This window comes from Canis lupus, chromosome 26 (assembly GCF_048164855.1).
Source record: "Canis lupus baileyi chromosome 26, mCanLup2.hap1, whole genome shotgun sequence".
In the NCBI taxonomy this organism is placed as follows: domain Eukaryota; kingdom Metazoa; phylum Chordata; class Mammalia; order Carnivora; family Canidae; genus Canis; species Canis lupus.
Genome location: NC_132863.1, coordinates 41,736,993 through 41,760,515, shown reverse-complemented (window position 1 = coordinate 41,760,515; position 23,523 = coordinate 41,736,993). Strand labels below are relative to the sequence as shown.

Below are 23,523 nucleotides of genomic sequence, written 5' to 3'. Positions count from 1 at the left end.
GAACAGTCTCAAGGGAACCAAGAAATCCCCAAGATTAATGCAAACATTAAAAAAAAAAAAAACCCAGAGCAGTGTTTTGTCAGAGAAGGGTCGGGCTTCTTTAGACCCTCTCAACAGGGACTGGCTCTCCAAGGAGGAGACATCTGAGCTGAGACTTGACAGGAAAGAAGTGTCAAACCCTGTGAACAAACATCCTGAGCAGAAGTTACAGGGACCGAGAAGCCCCTTCTTGGGAATCAGCTGGTTCAGGAGGAAGAGGAGGCCACGTGGCTGGAACAGAAAGAACAGGGGGAAAGGCCTGAGAGACGAGCCTGGAGGGGCACAGGGACACTGGGGTGACCGAGTGTGCCCTGAGGCCTTCGTCTGCACCAGGCCCTGGGGTCCACACGCAAGGAATCTGTCAGAAAGAATCGCTGCTGGAGTGTTGGGTCAGGATGACCGACTCTTCCCAGTTGGCCTGGGACTCTGTGGTTTTAAAATGAAGCACATGTCCTGGAGCTCCCCCCTCTCCCAGGCAAAAACTTCGGTCCCCCGAAGTTTGGCATTTCCCAAGGGCCAGGCGCCACGTGATGCAGGTTTCCCGTTATTGGCTACTTTAATCCTCAGACCAGGGGGTATGATTTCCTTTGTTTCTCCCACACGGATGAGGAAGTGAGAGAGCCAGCGGTTTATTCCAGGCCGTACAGTGAGGATGCGATGGAACCAGAACCACACTCTGTTCTTTTTTTTTTAAGATCTTATTTATTCACGAGAGACACACAGAGAGAGGCAGAGACACAGGCAGAGGGAGAAGGAGGCCGGGAAGCCCGATGGGGGACTCGATCCCAGGACCCCGGGATGACACCCTGAGCCAAAGGCAGATGCTCAACCGGAGTCACCCAGGCGCCCCTATAACTCCAGATTCTTATGACACTAGGCGCTTAGTAGGTCTCAAAAAAAAATTTTTTTTTTGGAATGGATTCATTGAATGGATTGGCCTAAGCCACTCTGAATGCTTAAAGACTAGTTTTGGGTGCATCACTGTGACCATTTTTCTAGGTAAAGTTTTTAACGTACTCGAATGCATTGCAATAGGCACAACCCTTTGGACTCCAAACACCAAGCCCTTAGCCAATGACTGGATCTTATCATCTTCTCTGCAACAAAAACAGTTAACAAGATGTTCAAACGGTGCGTGGTCTTTCTGAAGAGCATCACGGGGGAGTGTGAGTCTCTGCTCTCGGCCCCTGCCCCACGCGGGCGTCCGTGCCCTGCTCAGCACTTGCTACCACTTCGCAGCCCGGGCCTGGCGGAGAGATTCAGGGCCTGCGGTGGCAGGTGTCTGATGCCCTCGGTGTCTGATGACGTCTCCTTTCTCCAAGGAGCTCTGCCCTCGGGAGCCTTTCGGGACCAGGGAGTCTTCTGTCCTCCTGCTTAGTTCTAAGGGGTACACGTGACACTGATGCGAAATGACAGTTCCCCGCATGTGGCTTTCTCCTTCAAACTGCAAGTTGGCCGGAGAACATCTTACCTCGGGGACGTCTATCACTCCCACAAGTCAGAGGTTGCAAACGTGCATTCGGTGGGCCAGTTGTGGCCTGCGGGGCACTGGTGTCGTGGCTGTTCTCTGAGAGCCAGGCTTTAAAACTTTTGAAGTCGGCATTTTAAAATTGACATATTTTTCACTCAAAACAACTCCATTTCAAGCTTCGATGGGAAAAATGGAAGATTTGGCAGCACTGGGGTTGTCATCCTACGTAGTATCTCGGCTGGGTCTGAGCACCTGTTGCCCCTTTGGACAGGGCATGTGACAATTCACCACATTCCGCCCCCCCCCACACACACACACACTCCAGTTTCTCCCCAACATCAAAGCCAGCCTTGCTTGAACTGGTTTTTTTCTTACACTCGAGAAATATTCCTTATGCTGTTTTCCCAAATGGGAAAACAAGGCCTCTATTCTTACCCCTGGCCGCTGTCATGTTTTTATTTCATCTGTCTGGCCCCTATAGTAATTTTAGTTCAAGTAAATTATGGAGAAAGGGCTTTTACTTTACAGATATTCTGTTATCTGTCATTTACCCAGCATTTGCTAGAATTTTGGATTTTACAGCTTCATCCCTCTCAACTATAGGAACCAAGTAGGATTGCAAAAATTTCTCTTTAGGACGAAAGATGAACATCCAAAACTAAAAATGAAACCCTCATCTTCTCTCACCACTGTTTTATAAACATAAAAACGTGTCACTCCAGGAACTAAGGTAGACATAATCATGAAGAAAATAATAGGCATCCCTAAGAAAAGAGTCACCTGTGGTTGTTAAGTGGGAGAAACCCTCTCAAAGCTGGCTTACGAAAAAAAAAAAAAAAAAAAAAAGCTGGCTTACGCACAAAAGAGCTTCAGGAACAGCTAGATCCAGGGGCATATGTGACGCCATCAGCACAGGGGCTCTCTGTCTCTGTCTCTCTCTCTCTCTCCATCTCTCAGCTCCACTTTTCTCTCTATTGGCTTCCTTTTCAAGCAGATTTTTCCTGGAAATGGTGCTGGCTCAGAAGCTCCACACTTTCATCTTCATGGTTTCAAATCCAATCAAAAGTGGACAGACCTCCATTGGTTGACTTACCAAATTTCTGAGATTAGCTCAGTTTTTATCTGTATTCAGCCATCCTGAACCAGTCACAGTAGCCCTACCGCGTGCAGGGCTCTGATTGGCCAGGCCAAGTCCTATGCCTTTGTCCAAGGGTGGAATTCATTTGCCTGAACCATGCTGAATAAATAAAGGTTTTCCTTGGAAAACCCAAGTTCTAGTACCAGGAGAAGGAGGGAAGAATGCTTCTGGGAAAGCGTACATTAATGAATTATCAGATAAACAAATGTCTCCCACTATGACCTTGAACCCTAACAGCTATTTGCACATTATTCTCATTTCTTTTTTTTTTTTTTTTCCGTTTCACCCAGGACTCATGAAAATGTAGACAGCATCCAACACTTGAACACCTCTCTTTCAATATACTCATTCACCAGCTATGGAGTGTTGTCTTACAGCTACTAAATATGCATTTTCTTTGAACTTGCTGTAGACATCGGACTCAGCGGAGAAGGCTGTCACATGCCCAGAGCCGGAGCCAGCAGGAGCGGGCCAGAAGGGCAAAGAAGGCTCGTCCAAGGACAAGAAGGTGGTGGCTGAAGGGAACAAGCAGAAGAGCACCAAGCAGGAAGCCAAAGAGCCGGTCCAGTGCGTGGAACCAGCCGTGGTGGAGGCGAACTCACTGCAGAATGGGGACAGGTCCCAAAAGAAACAGGAGAAGCGGCGACAGTCCCTCGGGGGCTTCTTTAAGGGCCTGGTAGGTGGATCGTTCACCTCTTCTTTCTAGGCTCTTGGGCCAGGAGTGTGGTTCCTGCCTTCAAGTTGGGACTGGCCTGGGCATTTGTCGACCAAGGATTTCAGGAGCACCTGCTGTGTGCCAGGCGCTGTGCTGGGCACAGAGAACAGGGAGGGCCTCGGCATCGTGGTTCTGGGGGACACTCAGCTGCAGGCGGCTGGGGGCTGGGGAGATCCTGAGTGTGGGGGCGCCAGGATGCAGAAAGCAGGTATGAGGGAGCCTGAGTGTGAGCTTGGGGCCCCACCCTGAGGTTGAAAGGAATGGAAGGCTTCTTGGAGGAGATTACCTCTGAGGTGGGGCCTCAAATTAGCCTGTGGAGGAGGCAAGGGGAGGTCTGAAGGCCCAGTGTGTTCCAGGCAATGGAGAGACAGCAGGGAAGTGAAATTCAGTCTGGCGGGAAGAGAGCACAGGAGGACTGAGGCAAGGCTGGCAGGAACAGGTGTGATGAGGAGCAGCAAAGGGAGCCTTGATGTGTTTAAATCAGGAAACTGCTCTGAACCTGATATTGGTGGTGGCTACACAGAGGTGACTACAAATTAGCTCCTTCCTTCTAGAGAGCCCTAGCCCAGGGTAAGTGGAGGCCAGACATTCAATAATTAACTAACCTTTGTTAGTTAGTTTTTGTGTGTGTGTCTCTTTGGTTCTTCTCTGTCTCCTCCCCTAGACTGTTAGCTTTGGGAGAGCAGAGACCATGCTCTCATGGACAGACGTGCTGTCCTCCCCAGCGCGGTGGCTAGAGCTCAGTAGACACCCCGTAAGCGTTCGTCCAAGAAATGAAGGAATGGATGAAGTGAAATAGGGCCCTAGTAAATGTCTTTTATTTGGGATCATAGACATCCTGGCAAATGAGGAGAATCTGAAGGCCACTAACCAAAAGATAAGCAAGGAGCTCAAGCATCCACCAGGAGGAGAAACAGGTGAAGTCATACCGAGGACCCATGGGAGTGTGGCTTGAGCCCATGGGGCTGGACAAGAAATAACACTGACACTAGCCATGGGGCTGGAGTTAACTGGGGTTAACCTTCAGGCTGTGGTAGAGATGGGGTAGGTACGTGAAGCAAACCGCCCTAAACCAATTGATCATTCCCCCATGGTCCTGGTCCCTGCATATCTGGAGGTATTGGTGACCTCTGATACACGGAGGTGGGGGTACGATGGTTACTCCGGGCCCGAGTTTGGTCTCCAGACAGCATCGATGGGAAGCCTGCTAGGAATACAGAGTCTCGGGCCCCATGTTTAAAGTTTTATGATGAATGCCATTGTATCTCCATCTGGTCTCCATGTCCGAGGACGTGTACAGAACCTCAGTGTGAGATAGTGCTAGAAGTCACAGCTGGAGGCTGTTTGAAAATGGGAAGCCCTGGCACAGAGGCCTTCTCCTACTCCCAAGCCTCTGGTAAAAAGCTCTTCTCTATCTTTTTAAGAGGTGATAAATACAGGAGACCAACTGTCAAAGCAGGGAGCTGCCTAAAAGACAGATTGTGCTTTCAGTGGTTTTGCAGGAAAATTGGTCTCCATTCTCGGCTCTGGTTCCTTGGAGAGGAGTGTAAACCCTTATTAGGCTTTTCTAGACATTTCCAAACTGTCTATGCCTTTTTTTTTCCCTGCCCAAAGTTCTGGCTGAACCACTCCCTGCCAACCTATGGCACATGGGAGCGGGGGGACGCATACAGCATGGGGAAGGCGCTGTTCTGGAAAGAGTCTGCACTCACACCCCAGTCAGTTCCTCACTTGCTTGATAGTGTTGGTTGTCTGCGGGTTTTATTTTATTTTATGTTTGGTCAGAGGCTCGTGGAGTGCTCTCTGCATATCTCCTTACCCACAAAATCCTTGCACCTGACAGGATCTCATCCAATAGTTCTGAACCAGTGATTTTATTCGCAGGAGACATTTAGCAATGCCCAGGGGCCATTTTGATGGTCACCACTGGGAGCAGGTGCTATTGGGTCATTGTGGGTAAAGACCAGGGATGTTGCTAAATGTTCCATAGAGCACAGAACAACCTTGAGGTTGGAGTTAGCCTTCAGGCTGTGATTGAGATGGGGTAGATACATGAAGCAAACTGCTCTAAACTGATGGTTACCCAATTATCCAGGTTCATGAATATCTGTAGGTATTGGTGACCTCTGATAAATAGAGGTAAGGGAGCCCAAAGTGTCAGTGGTTCCAGAGCGGAGAAGCCCAGAGATGACCAAACAGCATGTAGACCAGTGGAAAGAACAGAGCAATGCCAAAGAGCCTATGCTGTGAGTCAGGCAGCTTCCCCGGAGTCCTAGACCTACCACTTCCTAGCTACGTGACCTTGGGTTGGTCACGTAACCCCTCTGTGCCTCCTGTGGGAATCAAATGAACATGTGCTCTATGGGGTCCGGCACCTGACACAAAGGAGGAGTTCCAGAGTGGATGCTATCATTTCCCTGACAAATATTCAGGGACCTTGTGTATGGACTAGAGCCTAAACCCAGCCAAGTTGGGACATCAGCCCACATTGTTCTTACCCTGAACTCACCATGGCGCTCCTTCCCGGCAATTCATTCTCCCTCCCTCCACGTGCCACCCCTCTCTCTCCTTGCCCAAGACCAGTTGCCCCAGTCAGTTCCCAAAGTCACTGCCCGCCGACCCCTGCTTGATCTTCGCCCTCCAGGTGAGGTCCTCTCTGCTCAGCTCCTCTCTTCCTCCTCCCCATCATGCTGCTTGGATTCTAACAGGGAGCGGGATCCTTGGCTTTCCATGCAAAGTCTGAAAAGAACTGGAAGGAAGCCTTTAGAATTCACCAAGTGCAACTATTTGCAAGCACTTGGGGTTTGAGCAGAGGGACTCAGTCTACAAAGAAGATGTCAGAATCTTCGCGCATGCGTATGTACATGTGCGTGTGTGTGGACACACACGTACATGTGTATATAGAAACAGGTCTGTTTGATCAACATGGAGCTCTGATTGGAGGAACAGTAGGTTCCCCACCCCAGCTTGCCAAGAACCACCCACCTGATGGCCCCTTCGTCTCTCCCACTGTCATGAGTCCCAGAGACACCTTTATATAGTGCTAGGATTCTGTGGAGCCCCATCCAGATTCCAACTCAGGGTGGCCCATTCATCGCTCGGTAAGCTGGTCCTGACTTATCTTAGAGCCTATTTCTACATCCGTAAAACTGGGTGAATAGTCACCACGTGCCTCACCGGGCTGGCAAGAGGACCAGATGAGAGCGGATTTGGCTTGGCTGGCATAAACTGTGAAGTGCAGTCCTGACCCAGCAGGGAAGACAAAGGTGACATTAATGCCTCTTATCCCCAAAGTCCATGCCTCGTGGGGCCAAAGGGGAACTACTTCACCTTGGAGCAACCCTTTGAGATAAATTGTATCTCTTCCATTTTAAAGATAAAGAAACTGAGTTTATTTTTTTATTTTTTAAAAAGATAAAAATAAATAGATAGATAAATACATAAAATAAAAATAAAAAGATTTTATTTATTTATTCATGAGAGACACAGAGAGAGAGAGAGGGGGGCAGAGACCCAGGCAGAGGGAGAAGCAGGCTCCCTACTGGGAGCCCAGGATCACGCCCTGAACTGAAGGCAGATGCTCACCCACTGAGCCACCCAGGCACCCCAAGAAACTGAGTTTAAAGAGTTAAGTAATTTCTCCAAGACTTCACAAAGCTAGAAATTGGTATAACTGGGCATTGCACTCCAACATCTGGTTGGAGACCATTCTTTTATCCCGCAAATTTATTTAGCACAACACCTGGCATGGAGTAAGTGCTACATAAATGGCAGTGGTTGCTCTTGATATTTCAGACTTTCCTTAGGGTACAACTTCTTTATATTTTTCTCCAGGGACCAAAGCGGATGTTGGACGCTCAAGTGCAAACAGACCCTGTATCCATCGGACCAGTTGGCAAATCCAAGTAAACAAATCACTACAGTTCCCACCAAGTTGTCCTGCCAGCAAGATGCCTTCTCCCTGCCCCTTCTCCTCCCCGAACCCACTCTATGTACATAGTTTTCTCCTAATGGCCATCCAATGAAATTCTGCCTACAAATTAAGCCTGAGCTGTTGTATATTGAGGTGTATTATTTACGTCTCTGGTCCAATCTTTTCCGGTAAATAACTGTAAAGATGGGTCTAAGCAGGTTAACGAGTCAGGTCAGAAGACTGGATGGGGTGGCGGGGGCAACAGGGGGTGGAGGGGCAGAGGAATGCATTCAGGGTAAGTCATGGAAAATGACAGTGGCAAGTAAGCAGCAGAGGAAAAATGCCTGCTGGACGGAATTCAGCTTTGTAGTAAAAACGTGCTCATCCTCTCAGCTCTAAGAGGAGGGACAAAAATCCGTCTAAGTTCACCTTTCGAGGAGGGACAACATGGGCTCAGTGGGTTGGGGGGGGAGGTTGCCAATATCCTGGGATGGAAAGTGTGGGGAGTGGAAAGGGAATGAATAGGAATTGCTTTTCGAATAGGGTCCTTGGGAGTTATCGATGAGAGGGAAAAGATTGACCGCAGAGGGTTTGAAATGATTTGGGGAAAACAATTGCTTTTTGAAGCTCAGCGACAAGGGCAAGGATTACAACTTAAAAAAAAAAAAAAAAAAAAAAAAAAAAGCAGAATAAATGAAGTTGCAAGTTTACTTTGCAACACAAGGGGGCACTGAGGTCTCCGTTTTAATCCCACATCCTGTAGCCCTAACAAAGATTTGGTCTCTGCAATCTTACATTATTAATGCTTCTCAGATGGCTGAGGGGCTTGCTTCATCTGTTCTGTCTGACACTTATCTCAAGTCTGTCTGTAATTTCCTAATGTTCTCAGGATGTTTTCTGATCAAACCCGCCCCGTAACCCCCGTTAATAAAAATTTTCAGAAGATTATTCAAATACTCGAGGTTTTTTTTTTAATACGTGTACAGAGGAGTAAACAAGACCGTGAATCTATTAAAATGTAATTCAAAGTAGCATATGATTGATATCATGTATACTGTATCTTTCTTTTTCTAATTTAATAAAAAAAATACATTTATATCTAAAGCATCTTTTAATTTCCAACTGTTAAAGCAGGTGTCTGGTTCTCTCCGAGGCACTTGTTTCCTCCACAGTATAAAATCAGTCTTCTCCCTCCCCCTTGTCTTCCCTCCTGGATGCTCCTAGATCTCCTTGTATGTGGGCACATGCGCATACAAATGTGTGCACACGTATATTTGCATATATACATGTGCACTTATATAAAATTACTGCTTTTGCCCAGGAGGCCTAGAGCAGAGCCTGAGACAGGGATTCAGAAGCATGTGATACACCAGGGGAGGACTGGGGGGGGCGGGGAGAGGAAGTGAGCAACAGGGCGGGGAGGGAGCTGGGCAAGGACTGGTCTCAGCTGGAGTTGTTTCATCCTGACCCCCCTAGTGGGCGCTGGAGTGTGAATTACACTTTACAGCAGGTTCTACCTGGGGTTGGGGGGCGGTGGCTGGGAGGTGAACCTTTGAATCCTTGTTGATGAGTCCTGCCCCCCCCCCCCCAGGTGGTGGCCTGGGCCACGTGCTCCCAGTGAGCTGGGAGCAGCTAGAGGATGTGTGCCTGGGCAGTGTCCACGTTAGATACGCACGTGATATTCAGATAGGTGTCTGTGCCCACGTAGGAACACAGCCTACATCGTATCAAAGTACTTTACACACAGACATGGAGAATTGCACGAGCACACTCATACTTACATATTACATACAAGAATAAACGCTTGCACGCGCAGATCCGCACCTACACCATCGCACAATGATCCGAAGTGAACACTGAATATACTCCCCTGACAAATCTGCGCGTGAGGTAAATGAAACCATGGCTTTGGCACAAAAAAAAAAAAAAAAAAAAGGCATTTAGAAAATGTCTTTAGGAAAAATATGGTATCCCTGAAAAACCAGATTTGGGGGGCCCCGTTGCAGCTGAGGCCTGCCCGCTCCCAGCTCGGATCTTGGATGGCCGCAGGCTAGGTTTCAAATAAAGATCAGAGGTCCCTTCCTTGCAGCTAGCTTAGCTTCATCAGACCTGTGCCTCAAACCTGGAGATCAGGGTCTGTAACTCACCCTGTTGACAATGACCTCATGACACTCCCTGTCTGCATGCTTTACTTGGCACAAATGAGGAAAAAGTCCTTTGGGGAAGCCCTCGCTGCCAGGGTGTCTTTCCTCCACCAACACCATCCTAGAACATGGGCTGATTCAAGGAAACCAGGCAGCTGCTTATTCCTTTGTCCCCGAACACCAGGGGGGGTCACCCTGTGTGACCTTTGGTGAGCTCGGGGGCCCTACACGTCCATTGAGAAAGGTGACAGTTTCATTTGCAAGTTTCACCTCACTGGGCACGGGGGCTTTTGGCCCTGATGAGAAATGCCCCCAAGCAGCCCTGAGTCACAAGGGACGGAAGGGGCCCACCCCTCCCCCACCTCCCGGAAAAGAAATTTTCAAAAAAAATTTTAAGTGACGTTCTTTGCTGAGAACCTCTCTGCACAGCCAACACTTTCTGTTAACAGTTTCATATCGCCCTGGCCAAAAAAAAAAAGAGAGAGAGAGAGAGAGAGAGAGCTTTGCATGAAATTGCTTGGGTTTGTTGTTGTTGTTAAAGGCAAGAAAACTTAAGCCAGAGCAGACTCAGAAAAGAACTTGCTGGGGGATTTGAAATCTAGTTGTCGCCCCCAGAAACCCGATAAAGCCCCATCTCTGAGTTTTGAGGGTTTGTGTTTTGTTTGTTTTATTTTGTTGTGTTATTTTTAGCTGGGAGCTCATTCTTGATGCATTTGCAGCCAATACTAATTTCCATGCCTGCACGCCCAAAAAAAAAAAAAAAAAAAAAAAAAAAAAGGAGCAAAAACTCCCCAAGTGAGCTCAGGAAGACTCTTGAGTCTCAAAAGCCTACAGGGACTGCAGTTCCTCAAAATATGGAGCCCAGAAACACCGCTTGGCCTGCCGAGCTGTGCACAGCCAAACTCCAAACGAAAGGGAATCCTGGCCTGGGGGGGAGGGGGGGGTGTCGTTCAAAATTTGCAAACTCACTTATTTATTTACTTTTTATTTTTAGGTGCATGGGGAAGTGTGTCTTCGGTGGCAGGAAGAAGTGGCCCTTCCAAGAATTGAGCTTTTGAGCTGAAACGGCCGCCAGTGGGGGAAAAACAAAAGCAAAAAGACTCTGCTTTCCAGTTCCAGCTGACGGTGACTTTTTGACTGATATCCATAAAAGAATTCATTCAAAAGCGCGCTTGTTCTCAGCGGCCCGGCCCGTGAGGTCCCTGGTGAATTCATCATCTAGGGAAGGGGAGGCATACCTAAAGAAATGCCAAAAAGGGAGGGAAAAAGGGAAAGAAAATGAAGTTATTGGGGTTTGATTGCATCCCCCTGCTCTTTAAGCAAATTATCCGGGATTTCAACACACACACACACACACACACACACACACACACACACGCACTGGGGCTGGGCTGCCCTGGGCTGCTTGCAAGCAGTCCAGATAGCAATGGGGCCCCATTAAATCAGACTCCAAAAGACTGGAATCTGTGTCCTGCTGGCTCCTTCTCGCACCCAGACCCGACAAATGTCATTTCTTGTGTCAAACAGTCCCCACGTGGATCTTAGAACATAAAAAAGAAAAGCAGCTAGCTTTTCCTACCTTAGAGAAAATTTTGCAGAGGAAAAATGACTTCAATTAATATAACTCACCCAAGTTGCAGACACAGGGCAAGCGCGCTGCAGAGTCGCAGGGAAGCTCAGCACTGGTTTTAACCATCCTCCCAATGTCCCTGTTTAAGCCTTCTTAAAAGGCGGTTCGCACGGTGGGTAGAAATTGGGCTCCTCTGCAGTCTGGATCTTCCTCACTTGATCAGTGAACACACAGTGGGCACTGGCCCACTGGAAATTATGGGCTCCATTAGGGAGAAAAGAAATTACTTACCGAGCAGCAAATTCTGTAAATTTGTAATTCAGATCTTAGCGCTGGCCTGAAAGCCGGTTGGGATCCAGCCCTTTGCATAAATTGGTGTTCTGGAGGGCTTAACCCTTGCGGCTCTGCTTCTGTCCCCCAGAAAGTGACTCACTTTATCTTCTGCATCCCCTGGTCCTTTAACTTGTCATAGCAGACAGAGCAACCCGGGCAATTCCAGAAAAGTAAGGATAACAATAATAATGCCTCACATTCTGGCGCTTGGCAGTTTATAGAGTGCTTTCTGAATACATTGTCTAATTTCAAGCTGTATACCTCTAACTGAACTTAATTGCCACCTTTGTTATACTTTATTATGAGGGCACTGGCATGCACCTGTATGCCTTCTCTCTCTCTCTCTCTCTCTCTCTCTCTCTCTCCAAAAGAGCACTTCTTGACAAAATGGCCCCCAGCTGCACTTCTGGCAATGGTTGCCATCCGAGGAGCTCACTGCTTCCGTGATTGACTCTCACAGAAGGATGTTTTTGTTGAAATCTGGCCACATGGGGGAGTTCGAGGACTTAGGGTGCTACCGTCTCCAGCCAAGCCCTTTTCCCTGATTCCCTAACCAGGAGGCTCAGCCAAAAAAAGGTCTTAAGAATGTGTTTGTTGACCAGCTTCTAGAAAGCAGTCAAGTTTAGTGAAGAGAACTAGAACAAGAGAGCCAACCTGGGCAAATCAACTGCTCTCCATGATTCCCAGTCCAACAGACAAAGATAAAGTGGGTTGGTTGGGTTTTCCATTCTTATCAGTTAGAAGAAGCTTAAGGCAGCACAGTGTGACTGTGAAGCGTGTAGGTTGGTTTCACTGCAAAGCATTTGAGTTCCCCTCGCCAGCATTTTATGCTCCATAACACAGCCTTACCTCTCACGTCTCTGCACCCACCTGGCGGGCAAGTGACTTAACCTCTCAGTTTTGTCCCTCAACAATGGGACAGTACTGGTGCCTACGCTGGGCAGCTGGTGGCTGGCACATCATGAGCACTTAGTAAAGGAGAGCTATTACATCATAGGGAACTTTCAGCACCAATAGCAAAAAACTCCTACTCAAATTGGCTAGTGATAATCATAATAATAATAATAAGGATACGTATCATATCATTTAACGGATGTTATATCACAGCCTGGCTCTGATTCTCTGGACTCTGCTCTGCCATGTTTCATGGGCTGACTTCACCCTAAGACCAGTGCCAATTGATGGCTACAGTTCCAGACAAGGGGATTATAGGATTACCATAATCAGTTTTGATTTATCATTTTGGCAAAATCGGTTATTTAGAGGCAATCACGATGATGCAATCAACAGGAAGGCAATTACTGACATCGGTATCCTTAAAGTTAGCCGTTCCTCAGACCAACCGTGCCCCTAGAATTGGGACTGATGGGACACATACATTTATGATGCCCTGCCCTCCAAAACAGGGCCATTATACTATGAACTCATCAACATCGGAGACCTTCGTGTCTGTGTCCTTCACCGCTCTGTCGCCAAGGTCTAGCACAACGCCTGGACACAGTAGATTCTCAACAAATATTGGCTGAATGGATGGATGTATTAACAGATAGATACACCATGTCCACATCCGCTGGGGAGGGAAGTGCCTTATGCTCTAGTATGAGTTTATTTTAGCACCAAGTATTCAATCACTTTCATCAGACATCCACCCTCCCCAGCTGCCCAGCCTACTGGTTCTCAGTGTGTGGTCCCACAACAATCAGCAATGGCACCACCTGAGAACCAATTAGACATGCAAATTCTGCAGCTCCATTCCAGACCCACTGGATCAAAAACTCATGGTGGAGCCCAGCAATGTGTGTTTTAGCAAGCCCTCCAGGTAGTTCTGAGGCAGAGAGAAACGTGAAAACCACTGGTCTAGGCAGAGCTACCACTCCACTGATCATCAATTTAAAAGGATCAGCTCTGAAGATGCGTAGCTAACGTTGGACTTACTACATGCCAGGCATTGTGTGCCACAGAAATTACCTCTCTTACTGCCCATTTTACAGATGAGGAGATTAAGGTTCAGAGAGGAGAAGCAATGTTTTTCAAGGACACACATGTCAGAGCCAAGGATGAAACCCACCCTAAGCTCTTAACAGCATGTTCTCATGCCTACGGGAAAGACGGGCAGGCAAAAGGACAATGATAATACAACGTATGATAAGTAAATGTAGGATGTTGTGGAACTCAGAGGAAGACACTGCTACAAGACTACAGGGGGCGGGGGTTGGCCATTTGAAGTGGTGACAGTTGAGCTAACTCACAAAGAGTGATTAAGAGTTGGCCAAAGGGGTTCCCAGCAGAATAGGAAGTGCAAAAGCCCAGGATCTATAGAGAGAATGGCAAGTAGTTCAGCATGGCTGGAGTGAGGCCATGGGGAGGACAGATAAGATGGTGGAGGCTGGAGAGGAGGCCCAGGCAAGATCATCAAGGACGTGAAGTAAGGAGCCCATAATAAGAAGTTCAAACTTCTGAGAAATAGGGGGGAAAAAAGATCTGAACTGAAGGGTGGCAGAGTCAGTTCTTTGGTTGCAAGTAGGAACTAACATAAACTCAATTCAGCTAATACTCTTTGAGTGAGCTGAACTATCTAGTAGGTATTACAAAGCATAATCATTTCCTTCTTAAGCCTCTTTTAAAAGTATAAGAAATACTCATTTAGATAAAACCTCTAAATGGCATTGATCCCTATGAGAACTTTTAAATGCTCATTTCCAAGTGTCATAAGTGTGGGTTTGGAATTTGGCCCATGGAACGCCTGGGTGGCTCAGCGGTTGAGCACCCACCTTCAACCCAGGGTGTGATCCTGGGGTCCCGGGATCGAGTCCTGCATCGGGCTCCCTGCATCGGGCTCCCTGCATCGGGCCTGCTTCCCCCCCTGCCTGTGTCCTACCTCTCTCTTTCTCTGTGTGTCTCTCATGAATAAATAAATAAAATCTTAAAAAAAAAAAAAAAAAGGAATTTGGCCCCTGATCCACCCAGATGACCCGCACCTATGACCCAAGGCAGGGAAATTATGAGCACGTTATTTCACATAATAAAGCCTTAATTTGTTCCTCTGTAGAACGGGAATAGTAATAGTACTTAACCCAGCAAGTTGCTGAGAAGAGTAAAAGAGACAACACATTTATAGCTTGTAAATATAGTGTCTGGCGAGTAGTGAGTGCCCAGTGAGCATTATTGATGAGGACACAGACAACATTTGCCTAAAGTAGATCATCTTCACTTTCATGGCCACCCAATCTTTAGGATTAAAGTGAGTGCCAGGCTCTCTCCATTCTGGTAACCAGTTGGCTCGCTGGCTCATCCAAGAAAAAAAGAAAAGAAAGAGGAGAGAAGAAAAGAGAAATGTTGTTTTCCCCTGATGTCCAGCTCATTTTAAAGTAAAGTAGAATTTCTGGGGAGTGGACTAAAGTCTGCCTTTGGTTTTCCTTGATTGTATCTTCTTATAATTATTAGCCCGTTTGCCATGGTAACAGATGCTATGGATGCTCCACCTCATTTCTCTTCAGCCCACTTCAGAGTTTACTTGTAGTACAGATAGTTCCCCACCTCAAAGATCCCCCCAAGACTGGCTTTTCTTCTTGGTGGTTTTCTTCTTGGTGAGACATTCAGCTCACACGCAGAGCATTCTGGAAATGCCTAAAATCTTACCCCCTTAGGGACAACTTTCAACCAATGAGGGATGGGAGATGGCCGATAAATATCTCAGCTTCCCCACCTCTCAGAGGGACAATGCTGAGGTGTCTTCTAAATGCTCCCACAAGGTCCCCAGCAAAACTGAATCCCTAGCTGCCCACAGCAATAACCTACTCATGAACACACGCTCCCTCGTTTGTGCTTCCCGGGATCACTTCCCAAATAAACTACCTGCATCCAAGTTCTTGTCTCAGGGTCTGAGTCTAAGGCACAAACAACTGTATCTCACAGTATCTTGGTCCTTGTGCCAAGTAGTTTAGCAGAAGGGAATTAATAGGTGCTGGAAGAGGTGAAAAAGCAAACCCATGATGAGAAGACCACCCAGAGATTAGATACAGAAGGAAACTGCAATACCACTGGGGCCAGACAGACAAAAGGAAGAGGTCATGTTCTCAGAGCTGGGGAAGCTGGACACCCTGTGGGAAGCAGAGGAGCACATGGGAACGGGGGAGGCTGCCTGAGGGTAGCTGGGACCAGAAAGTGCTTTCGGGAAGCACTGCCTTTCCGCTGACAGGAGGACATAGGAAAAATAGCTTGATGGCAATGCCTCCCGCACTGTCTGAACCTAACCAGAAACCAGTTGGCAATGGAACCTAGGAAATGAGATTTGAAGGGAAATATGGAAAAAGGAACTTAGAACCAGTGGGCAAATGCCCAGTACAACGTAAAGCCCTGCTTTGAGAGGGAAACTAAAATCAGAAGGTAACATTGTTTAGAGCTCCACACCCTCCCTGGATCCAAATCAATGAACATGTACATTAAGGGCCCACTTAATTTCTTAAACTTCACTTTGATATTCATAAAATGGAGATGGCAATGGAATCTACCACGTGGAGTTGCTTGGTGGATTTAATGACATATTCCGTGCAAAGTAGTTAGCACTGTGCCTGGCACCTGAGTGCCTAAGAAATGCTTGTGCTGATTGGAACATTTTGAGATTCAACTGCTTTTTGAGTACCTGGCAACCCATTAAGATTCGTGCTCAAACTTGCTTCTTCCCCTCTTTACCACTCAAAGCTTCAACTTCAATGTCGAGAATCTGCCTCTAGTCTCTAGTTCATTGCCTTTAAAAAAAAAAATAGAAAAAAAAAAGATCTTTCCACTTTCACTGAAGTTTTGCCAGAGCTGAAGGAGGAACGGCTCTCTCCTCCCCTCTTGGCTCCAACCCTCTCCCCACAACCCCCACCCCCTCCCTATCTTTGCTGGCCAGTTGTTCACAAGGAGCTTAGCAGTTTTGAGGATACAAAAACAGGAAATTATGCACCAGTCCTGACTAAGGCTAAAAACTCATGTGCAAACCCTTCATCATACAGATTTCTTCAGCTCTCAAAAACCGGGGCCTTGAAAAATCAGGTCCGTGGCCAACATCTTTGGATTTGCTTAATCATTTCCTTTGCAAATTTATAACCTCTTTAGCCATGAAGAAGAAATGGTGAGAAAGAGGGAGGTGGGAGTTGAAATACTTTAAGTCAACCACAAGACAGGACAGGAAATTCTGGAATGGAGGTGGGGAGGGGGGGTGACAATTTTTCTTTAATTCGCCAGTGCCACAGCCCACTAAGACAGCAAGTTTGGGGAAGTGACCTTTCTAGGAGATTCTTTTACTGTTGACTCTGACCCGGAGTGAAATGTCATAGCCCTCTTCATTCAGGGCTGAATAGAGAACATTAGAGCAGAGAAAACTCTGAGCTGCATCCCCCAATGACCCTTTATTTGACTCAGGCAGCAAACATTTACTGAGTGCCTACTCTGCCCCTGTGCTGTATAGAGAAGACTAAGATGGGCTTCCAAACAGGCAAGAGACATCCTCGTTTGCTCAATGCCAGTTAAAAGTTAACGCACCTATTGGAGGTACCTATTGGAGGTCTCTGCCTACCAGAGAATCTGAAGTAGGTGACACCCAAAGCCCATTCTGTTGTTAAAATCTCTGAATGACAACATAATATGTGGCTTCTCTGTGCTTCCATCTTGCTTTTGGAAGTTTCCCCAGCAAATCAGAGCTGTGTACTTTATCAATCCTTAAGGAAGGTCATTGTCTTTAGCAGAGATTTTTATCTGAAATGGGAACCAACCCATTAATGTTAATCCAGCAAATAGAATGGGATGGGATGAAATGAAACGCCATGAAGTGGAGTGGAATGGAAATGGAATGGAATGGAATGGAATGGAATGGAATGGAATGGAATGGAATGGCATGGCATAGCATAGCATAGCATAGCGTAGCGTAGCATAGCATAGAATAGAATAGAATAGAATATTCCATGATGTATTATAGGTAATAGGAATAACATTGATTAGTGAAAGATTAGTTTTGAGTATGAATATGTACATATAGATTCATGATATATTTTTTACTATGATTTATAATCAGAAAAGTTTAGAAGTGTCTGGTCTTTAGTGTAGTTTAGTGGTTAAATGTGTGGGCTCTGGAGTCTCCTGGCATGGGTTCAAATCTTAGTGGGTATACTAGCTGTCTGAGATTAGACATGTCAGTTAAACTCTCTGAATCTCAGTTACTTTAGGGAAGTACAACATAATAGGGAGGAATGTAAGATGGAATATTGGATATGATAGTCTCACAGGTTCTAGGGCCATTTGTTTTCAGAAAGTGCCATTCTCTCTGCTCTTTCTTTCCTTTGCTCCCAGGCTGCTGCTAATCTTCTGGGGTCCACTCCTCTTAAGTAAAGTTACTCCTTCTGTCATCACCTCTCTCTCTTTCTGATCACCTCTCATCTCCTGAACCTCTAGCTGCTCTCTCCAACACTATCTGGGGGAAAACAAAGTCATTTAACATGCAAAGCTTTTCTCTGGAAAAATGTCCAGATAACTAGTTGCAGACCCTCTCACCTCCTAGAACAACTACAAAAGCTAGACAAAAAAACTGGCATGAAGACATCCTAAAACAGAGACACAGTGCTCCACTTCAATGGAAAACAATAAGGGGGACGGCTTTTGACTTTTCAGCAGAACTGATGGAAGCCAAAAGATAAAAATCCTTTAAAAAAAATTAAGAGCTGAAAGAAAATAACTGCCAACCTATAATTCTACACCCAGTAAAAATATCTAACAAAATTTAAGATGAAATAAATATATTTTCAGACAAACAAAAAGTGAGTGAATACATTACCAGCAGATTTTAACTAAAAGAAAGACAAAGCAAAGCCCTTTAAGAAAAAAGAAAATAATCCCAGAAGGAAGACTAGAATTTTAGGAAGAAATGAAGAGCAGCAGAAGAATAAATGTGTTGGCAAATCTAAATGAATATTGACTATATTAAAAGATAATAATCATATCTTGTGGGGTTTAAAATATATGTAGAATTTAAATTGACAGCAGCAGTAATGTAAAGGCAAGTAAGAAGAAAAGGGAATCAAGTGTGTCCTAAGCTCCTTGCATTGCCAGAGAAGTAGTAAAAGCACAGATTTTATTAGACTATAATAAGACAAGGATCATCCTTGTAATCTGCAAGATAACAACAAAAGAAAATATGGAAATAACAAGCTGATAGAGAGGAGAATGATCTAAAAAAGATGTCATTAATGTAAAAGTCCATAATAAAGGAAAAAAATGGACAACTGATGGAACTCATTAAAACAGTATTATGTTATATAATGTGTTAATAATTACATTAAATGTAAATCTACTAAATGAAAAGACATTATCATACTAAATGAGAAAAAGCAAAAACCCAACTATTTTCTGCTTGCAAGAGATAAGTCTATATGAGCATACAGATAGGATGAAAATAAAGGATAGGTAAAGACAGTGCATACATACACTAATCAAAAGAAAGTTGATTAGTTACTCTACTATCAGATCAACTTGATTTTAAGGTAAGAAGCAATAGGATAGATAAAGAGAGTGAGTTTTATAATAACAAAAAGGGCCAGTCCCACTGAAAGAAAGAACAATCCTAAGTCTAGAAACATTTACTAATGTAGCTTTGATATGTATAAGGCAGAAACCACCAGATCTAACAGGAGAAATAGAGAAATCCACAATCATAGTGGTGGGCTTTAACATTCCTATATCACTAACTAATGAACAAACCAACATCAATAAATCAGAAGGATTAGAAAAAATTGGCCAGGGACGCCTGGGTGGCTCAGCAGTTGAGCGTCTGCCTTTGGCTCAGGGCATGATCCTGGGGTCCTGGGATTGAGTCCCACATCGGGCTCCCCGCAGGGAACCTGCTTCTCCCTCTGCCTGTATCTCTGCCTCTCTCTGTGTCTCTCGTGAATAAATAAAATCTTTTAAAAAAAGAAAGAAAAATTGGCCAATACCATTTTACACACTTCACCTAACTGACATCTACAGAACAAAGCAACTGATAACTACAGAATATGTATTCTTTCTCAAGTGCACTTGGAGCATTTACCCAAACTGACATGTGTGGGCCTGTAGAGCAGGTCTCAGATTAGAAGGTGGGTGGCAGGGGCAGGGTTTGCTGCTTGATTGGCTGTGAAGATGACAAAGAGACAAGTCAAGGTTGATGATGAAAGACCCAGTGCTCTAAAGTCCAGAGTGACTGATTCATATTGCACAGTTAGCATTTTGGAAAGATAAGGGTGTGTGTGTGTGTGTGTGTGTGTGTGTGTGTGTGTGTGTGTTTAACAGTCATAAGATACTCAGGAGTATTTACATGTGTGAGTCAACGAGGGAGTGAACCTGTGTCCAACTGAACATGAAGTGATTATTCAAACTTGGTTTCTGGAATAGTCCCAGGGTGAAGTTATTTCCTGTTTTTATCACCATCTTCTCAGTTCAAGTGTTTGCTTCTCTTAGAAACTGGGTTGCCATCATCTGTTTCAGTTTGGAATAGTAGGCATTCAGAAAAAACTCCATAAAAATCCCATAGAGTTGACAGACCCTTCTGAGAAATGAAGAGGACAACCCAAGTCCCGGCCGCTCTTATCAATGAAGGATTGGTTTATTCATCTGCTGATTGAGTATCACCTGTGAGTCTGGGTCTGAGAAAGTGATAAACAAGAAAAGCAGAGAACACTCCAGGACAGGTGAGAAGGTACCCACTCCAAAAGCCAAGTATCAAGGATATACATCAGGAAATCCCACACATAATTGCATTAGGTACCTTTGTGTGATATGTTTGAAGTAGTAGTTAAGAACGTTCCGGAACTCAGTTCTCCTTTGCACTAGCTCCAAGACGTTGCGCTGGATACGAAACGTTGTCTTTTATTTTCTTCCCTGTAAAGTGGGAGTGATGTTATTGATGCCACCATCATTACAGAGGTAAATCAGGTAATACTCAGAGGCTGCTCAGAGCAGTGCTTGGGATTCAATTCACAGAATTAGCATTTGCAACGTTCATCATTCTGGTGTTTCAAATATTTCTTTCCTTTTTTTAAAATTAGGAAACCATAACATTTTTTTGAATGTTAGGAGAGAATAAAGGTAAAAGACTCCATCATAATCCCATCTCCCAGACTCAGTCTTATGTTTACATAGTACCTTCAGATATTTTTTTATATTAATTATGTCATTGTTTTGAAAGTGCCTAGCATATAGCAGGTGATCAGTATATGCATACTGATGGCCTGACTGTCCAAGTCAATGCCAACTACTTTGTTTTATGCTTTGCATACCTAATTTAGTACATAAGATTATGATTATAATTATATCACATATATTCTTTTATGTTTTTCATAAGCTGCAAAATTGTAATCTTTATGGCTCCTGGAAATCTCATTGGATCAATGGGCAAGCCCCAGATAAGCCATTTCTCTTTTGCTGTACTGTTGTACGGAGAATTGCTACAGACCACATTTCTGCAGACACCACCATAGTGCACAGCTCTCTATGTAGCATTTTGCCTTTTCTTATAAAATTTCTTAAGAGAATCATAGAGTCATGAGTCGAATGTTCCAAGCTAAACCATTAAGTTAGCTGAGAAAGGAGCCGCCAAAGATTAAACCAAAATGGGATTCCTTCCAAAAGGTTAGGTTGTAATAAAATGAATTCCATGAGATGATGAAATCTTGTGGTGATCCTATTACCATTTTGAAGCATTGCTTTCCACTCTTTCAAAACAACAACAACAACAACAAAAACCCCCACAACTCCCCCAGCACAGATCAATAGAAGATACGAAGATTTCAGTGTATTCGTTGAACAACAATAACAAACTCACCCTTCGTGGATATAAGCAAGGAAAAATCTCCTCAGACCTCTGGTTAATTCAAAGGTTGGCTTTAAAAAGTTGCAGAGAAAGATTTTCAGCTATGCACATGTGTCTTGAAGCAGCAACCCCAACATCTGATGGTATGTTGGGTGATGAATGTCTCCCCCTTCGTGCTGGGGAAGCACAGGAGGGCAGGTGAATCATAACACTTGATTTGAGTGAGAGACACTTACCTCATCAGACAGAGACACCCACTGTGCTCAATTCTCCGAGTAATGAGGGGTGACTGCAAGCCTGGTGGTCCTCCTGGGGGTCTCTGGAGCCAGGCAGCCATGGGCGTGAACAGCAGCTTCGCTACCTTGTGCCGGTAGGTAAGTTGATAACTGACCGAGGCAGGGAGCAGGCCCAGCTCTCCCCGGCACCAGACCCTCTGGTTCTTCTCTTATTTTGGTTGATCCCAAAGTTCACTGGAAATGGGAAGAGTGACTATGGAGAGCCGTGAAGAAGGCCATCGCCACTGCTTCTTGATAGAAGCATGGTTGCTGAAGAGGAGGTGAGAAGTGGCTGTTTTCAGGACTTACTTGAATAAAACATGACAGGATAATATCATCTCTGTGATGCCTAGTCACGCACCTGAGAGGGGACAGAGGCACACTTGCCCGAAGGCAATAGAGCTCAACACACGTGCTCATTGGCTCCACGTGGAGACCAGCCTCGAATGCGGAGGCTTTATTTTCACAGAAAAACCTGAGGTGAAAAAGAGTATCTTTCTCCCCAGACTGTCCTTTTTTATTTCCATCTCCTGAATGATGGCCGTAAGGTAGCACGAGAAGAAGAGAAAATCAGATGACCCTGAGAGTAAAACCGGGACTCAGTGATGGCCACATGGCCTCTCCGGGTTCCAGCTCGTCTTCAAAGGAACCCAGTGAGCTGGGGATGCTCCATCCCCCTCCCACACAGGAGACAACCCAAGTAGAAGGAAGTTGCAGGATTTGCTGGAAGCCACAGAGCCGTCCGGTAGGAGCCGGGATTCCACAGGGCTGTGTCTGATTGCAGAGTGTGCAGGCTTCCTGGTGAGGCCGCGCAGCTTCCCGCCATGTTGGGGGGCAGGCGGGGGTTCAGCCTGAGGGAGAGGAGCGGCCTTCCTCTCTCCCCCCATCACAGAGCTGGTTCAGGGTCAGCCCTGGGCTGCCAGCCCACTGAGCTCAGGGTTAAGAACACACCACAGGCCTCTGGTTGGGAGTGGGAGGAGTTGACATTTGTTGCCCAGCGTTGGGGAAGTTGATCGTTTTAGGTCCTCTCACACTGCGGGGAAGCCTGACATCTGACTTTGGGTAAAATGGGAAAAAAGTCTCCAAAAGGCTGCTTAGGGCCTGCTTGCCTGATTCCTTGCCAAACAGGAATCCTTCCTTGGCTGTCTTCCTTTATAAATGATTTTCAAACTATAGGGTTTTTTTTTTTTTTAAGATTTTATTTATTTATTCATGAGAAACACAGAGCAAGAGACAGAGAGACAGAGAGACAGAGACACAGGCAGAGGGAGAAACAGGCTCCAGGCAGGGAGTCCGACATGGGACTCAATCCCAGGATCCCAGGACCATACCCTGAGCCGAAGGCAGATGCTCAACCACTGAGCCACCCAGGTGTCCCTTGAGGCCATTTTTTTTCTTTCTTTTTTTTTTTTTTTTAAATCAAACATTGTGTGACCAGGATTTCCTTATGTTTTAAAATGTAAAAACATGACAAAAACAAAAAACATGGAAAACATGATTTTTAATGACTACCCAGTAGTCTACCCCACTGATTACTATGACATTTAATCAAATGGACATTCTTTTGTGTCCTACTTCAAGCCACTTTGTCCTCATATGAATATTTCGCCTTTCTACAGCTCCTGTGCCAGCAACGAAACAAGTTTAGTTTTCCATCAAAATCCTTCTAGACTTTTCTATATCAGAAGATTCAGGATGCAAATCATAGGTGTGATCTTGGCTCAGAAGCGAACACCGTGCTGTACTACAGCAGTCACGCCTTGGAAGGATGAAGCCAGAATGTCTTTTTATCGAGCTGCTTTGGTCACCCCCGTTAAAAGCGACCCCACAAAGAACCTTCCCTTGCTCCTGTCCCCGATCTGAGCCCTTCTGTAGCCTTCTGTTCCTCTTTCCCTTAGCCTCGGTTTCTGTGCCTTGACCTCCCGTTTACTCCTCACGATATTGTAACCTTTTCCACTTCTACTGCGCTGCTGAGACAGTCCTTGAAAAATGCCATGTGTGTTGTCCTATGCTGTCAATTAATTTTTAACTGTGTGAGTGATGCAGACACGTGTTTTCCTGGTTAAAATAATTATCAACTTAAAGACAAAGGTGGATTCCCTTCA

The 23,523-nt window shown here is 45.6% G+C and overlaps 1 protein-coding gene and 2 long non-coding RNA genes across 7 annotated transcripts in view; 2 read left to right on the top strand and 1 right to left on the bottom strand.

Moving 5' to 3' along the window:
• BCAS1 (brain enriched myelin associated protein 1) overlaps positions 1-8,224 on the top strand; it is a 97,550-nt gene extending 89,326 nt beyond the window's left edge. For all 5 annotated transcript variants that reach the window (XM_072801463.1, XM_072801464.1, XM_072801466.1 and 2 more), the window contains 2 exons: positions 3,061-3,324; positions 7,198-8,224. In XM_072801463.1, coding sequence (XP_072657564.1) covers positions 3,061-3,324; positions 7,198-7,272 — 339 coding nt within the window. In that variant the 3' untranslated portion in view covers positions 7,273-8,224. The remainder of the gene's footprint in view (positions 1-3,060; positions 3,325-7,197) is intronic.
• Positions 8,225-8,734: 510 nt separating this feature from the next.
• LOC140618652 (uncharacterized) lies at positions 8,735-11,680 on the top strand. The gene is made up of 2 exons (XR_012018721.1): positions 8,735-10,069; positions 10,415-11,680. It is a non-coding gene; the product is annotated as an uncharacterized lncRNA (long non-coding RNA).
• Positions 10,390-16,159, bottom strand: LOC140618651 (uncharacterized). The gene is made up of 2 exons (XR_012018720.1): positions 11,050-16,159; positions 10,390-10,658 (listed from the first exon to the last, which is right to left on the bottom strand). It is a non-coding gene; the product is annotated as an uncharacterized lncRNA (long non-coding RNA).
• Between the last annotated feature and the right edge of the window lie 7,364 nt (positions 16,160-23,523).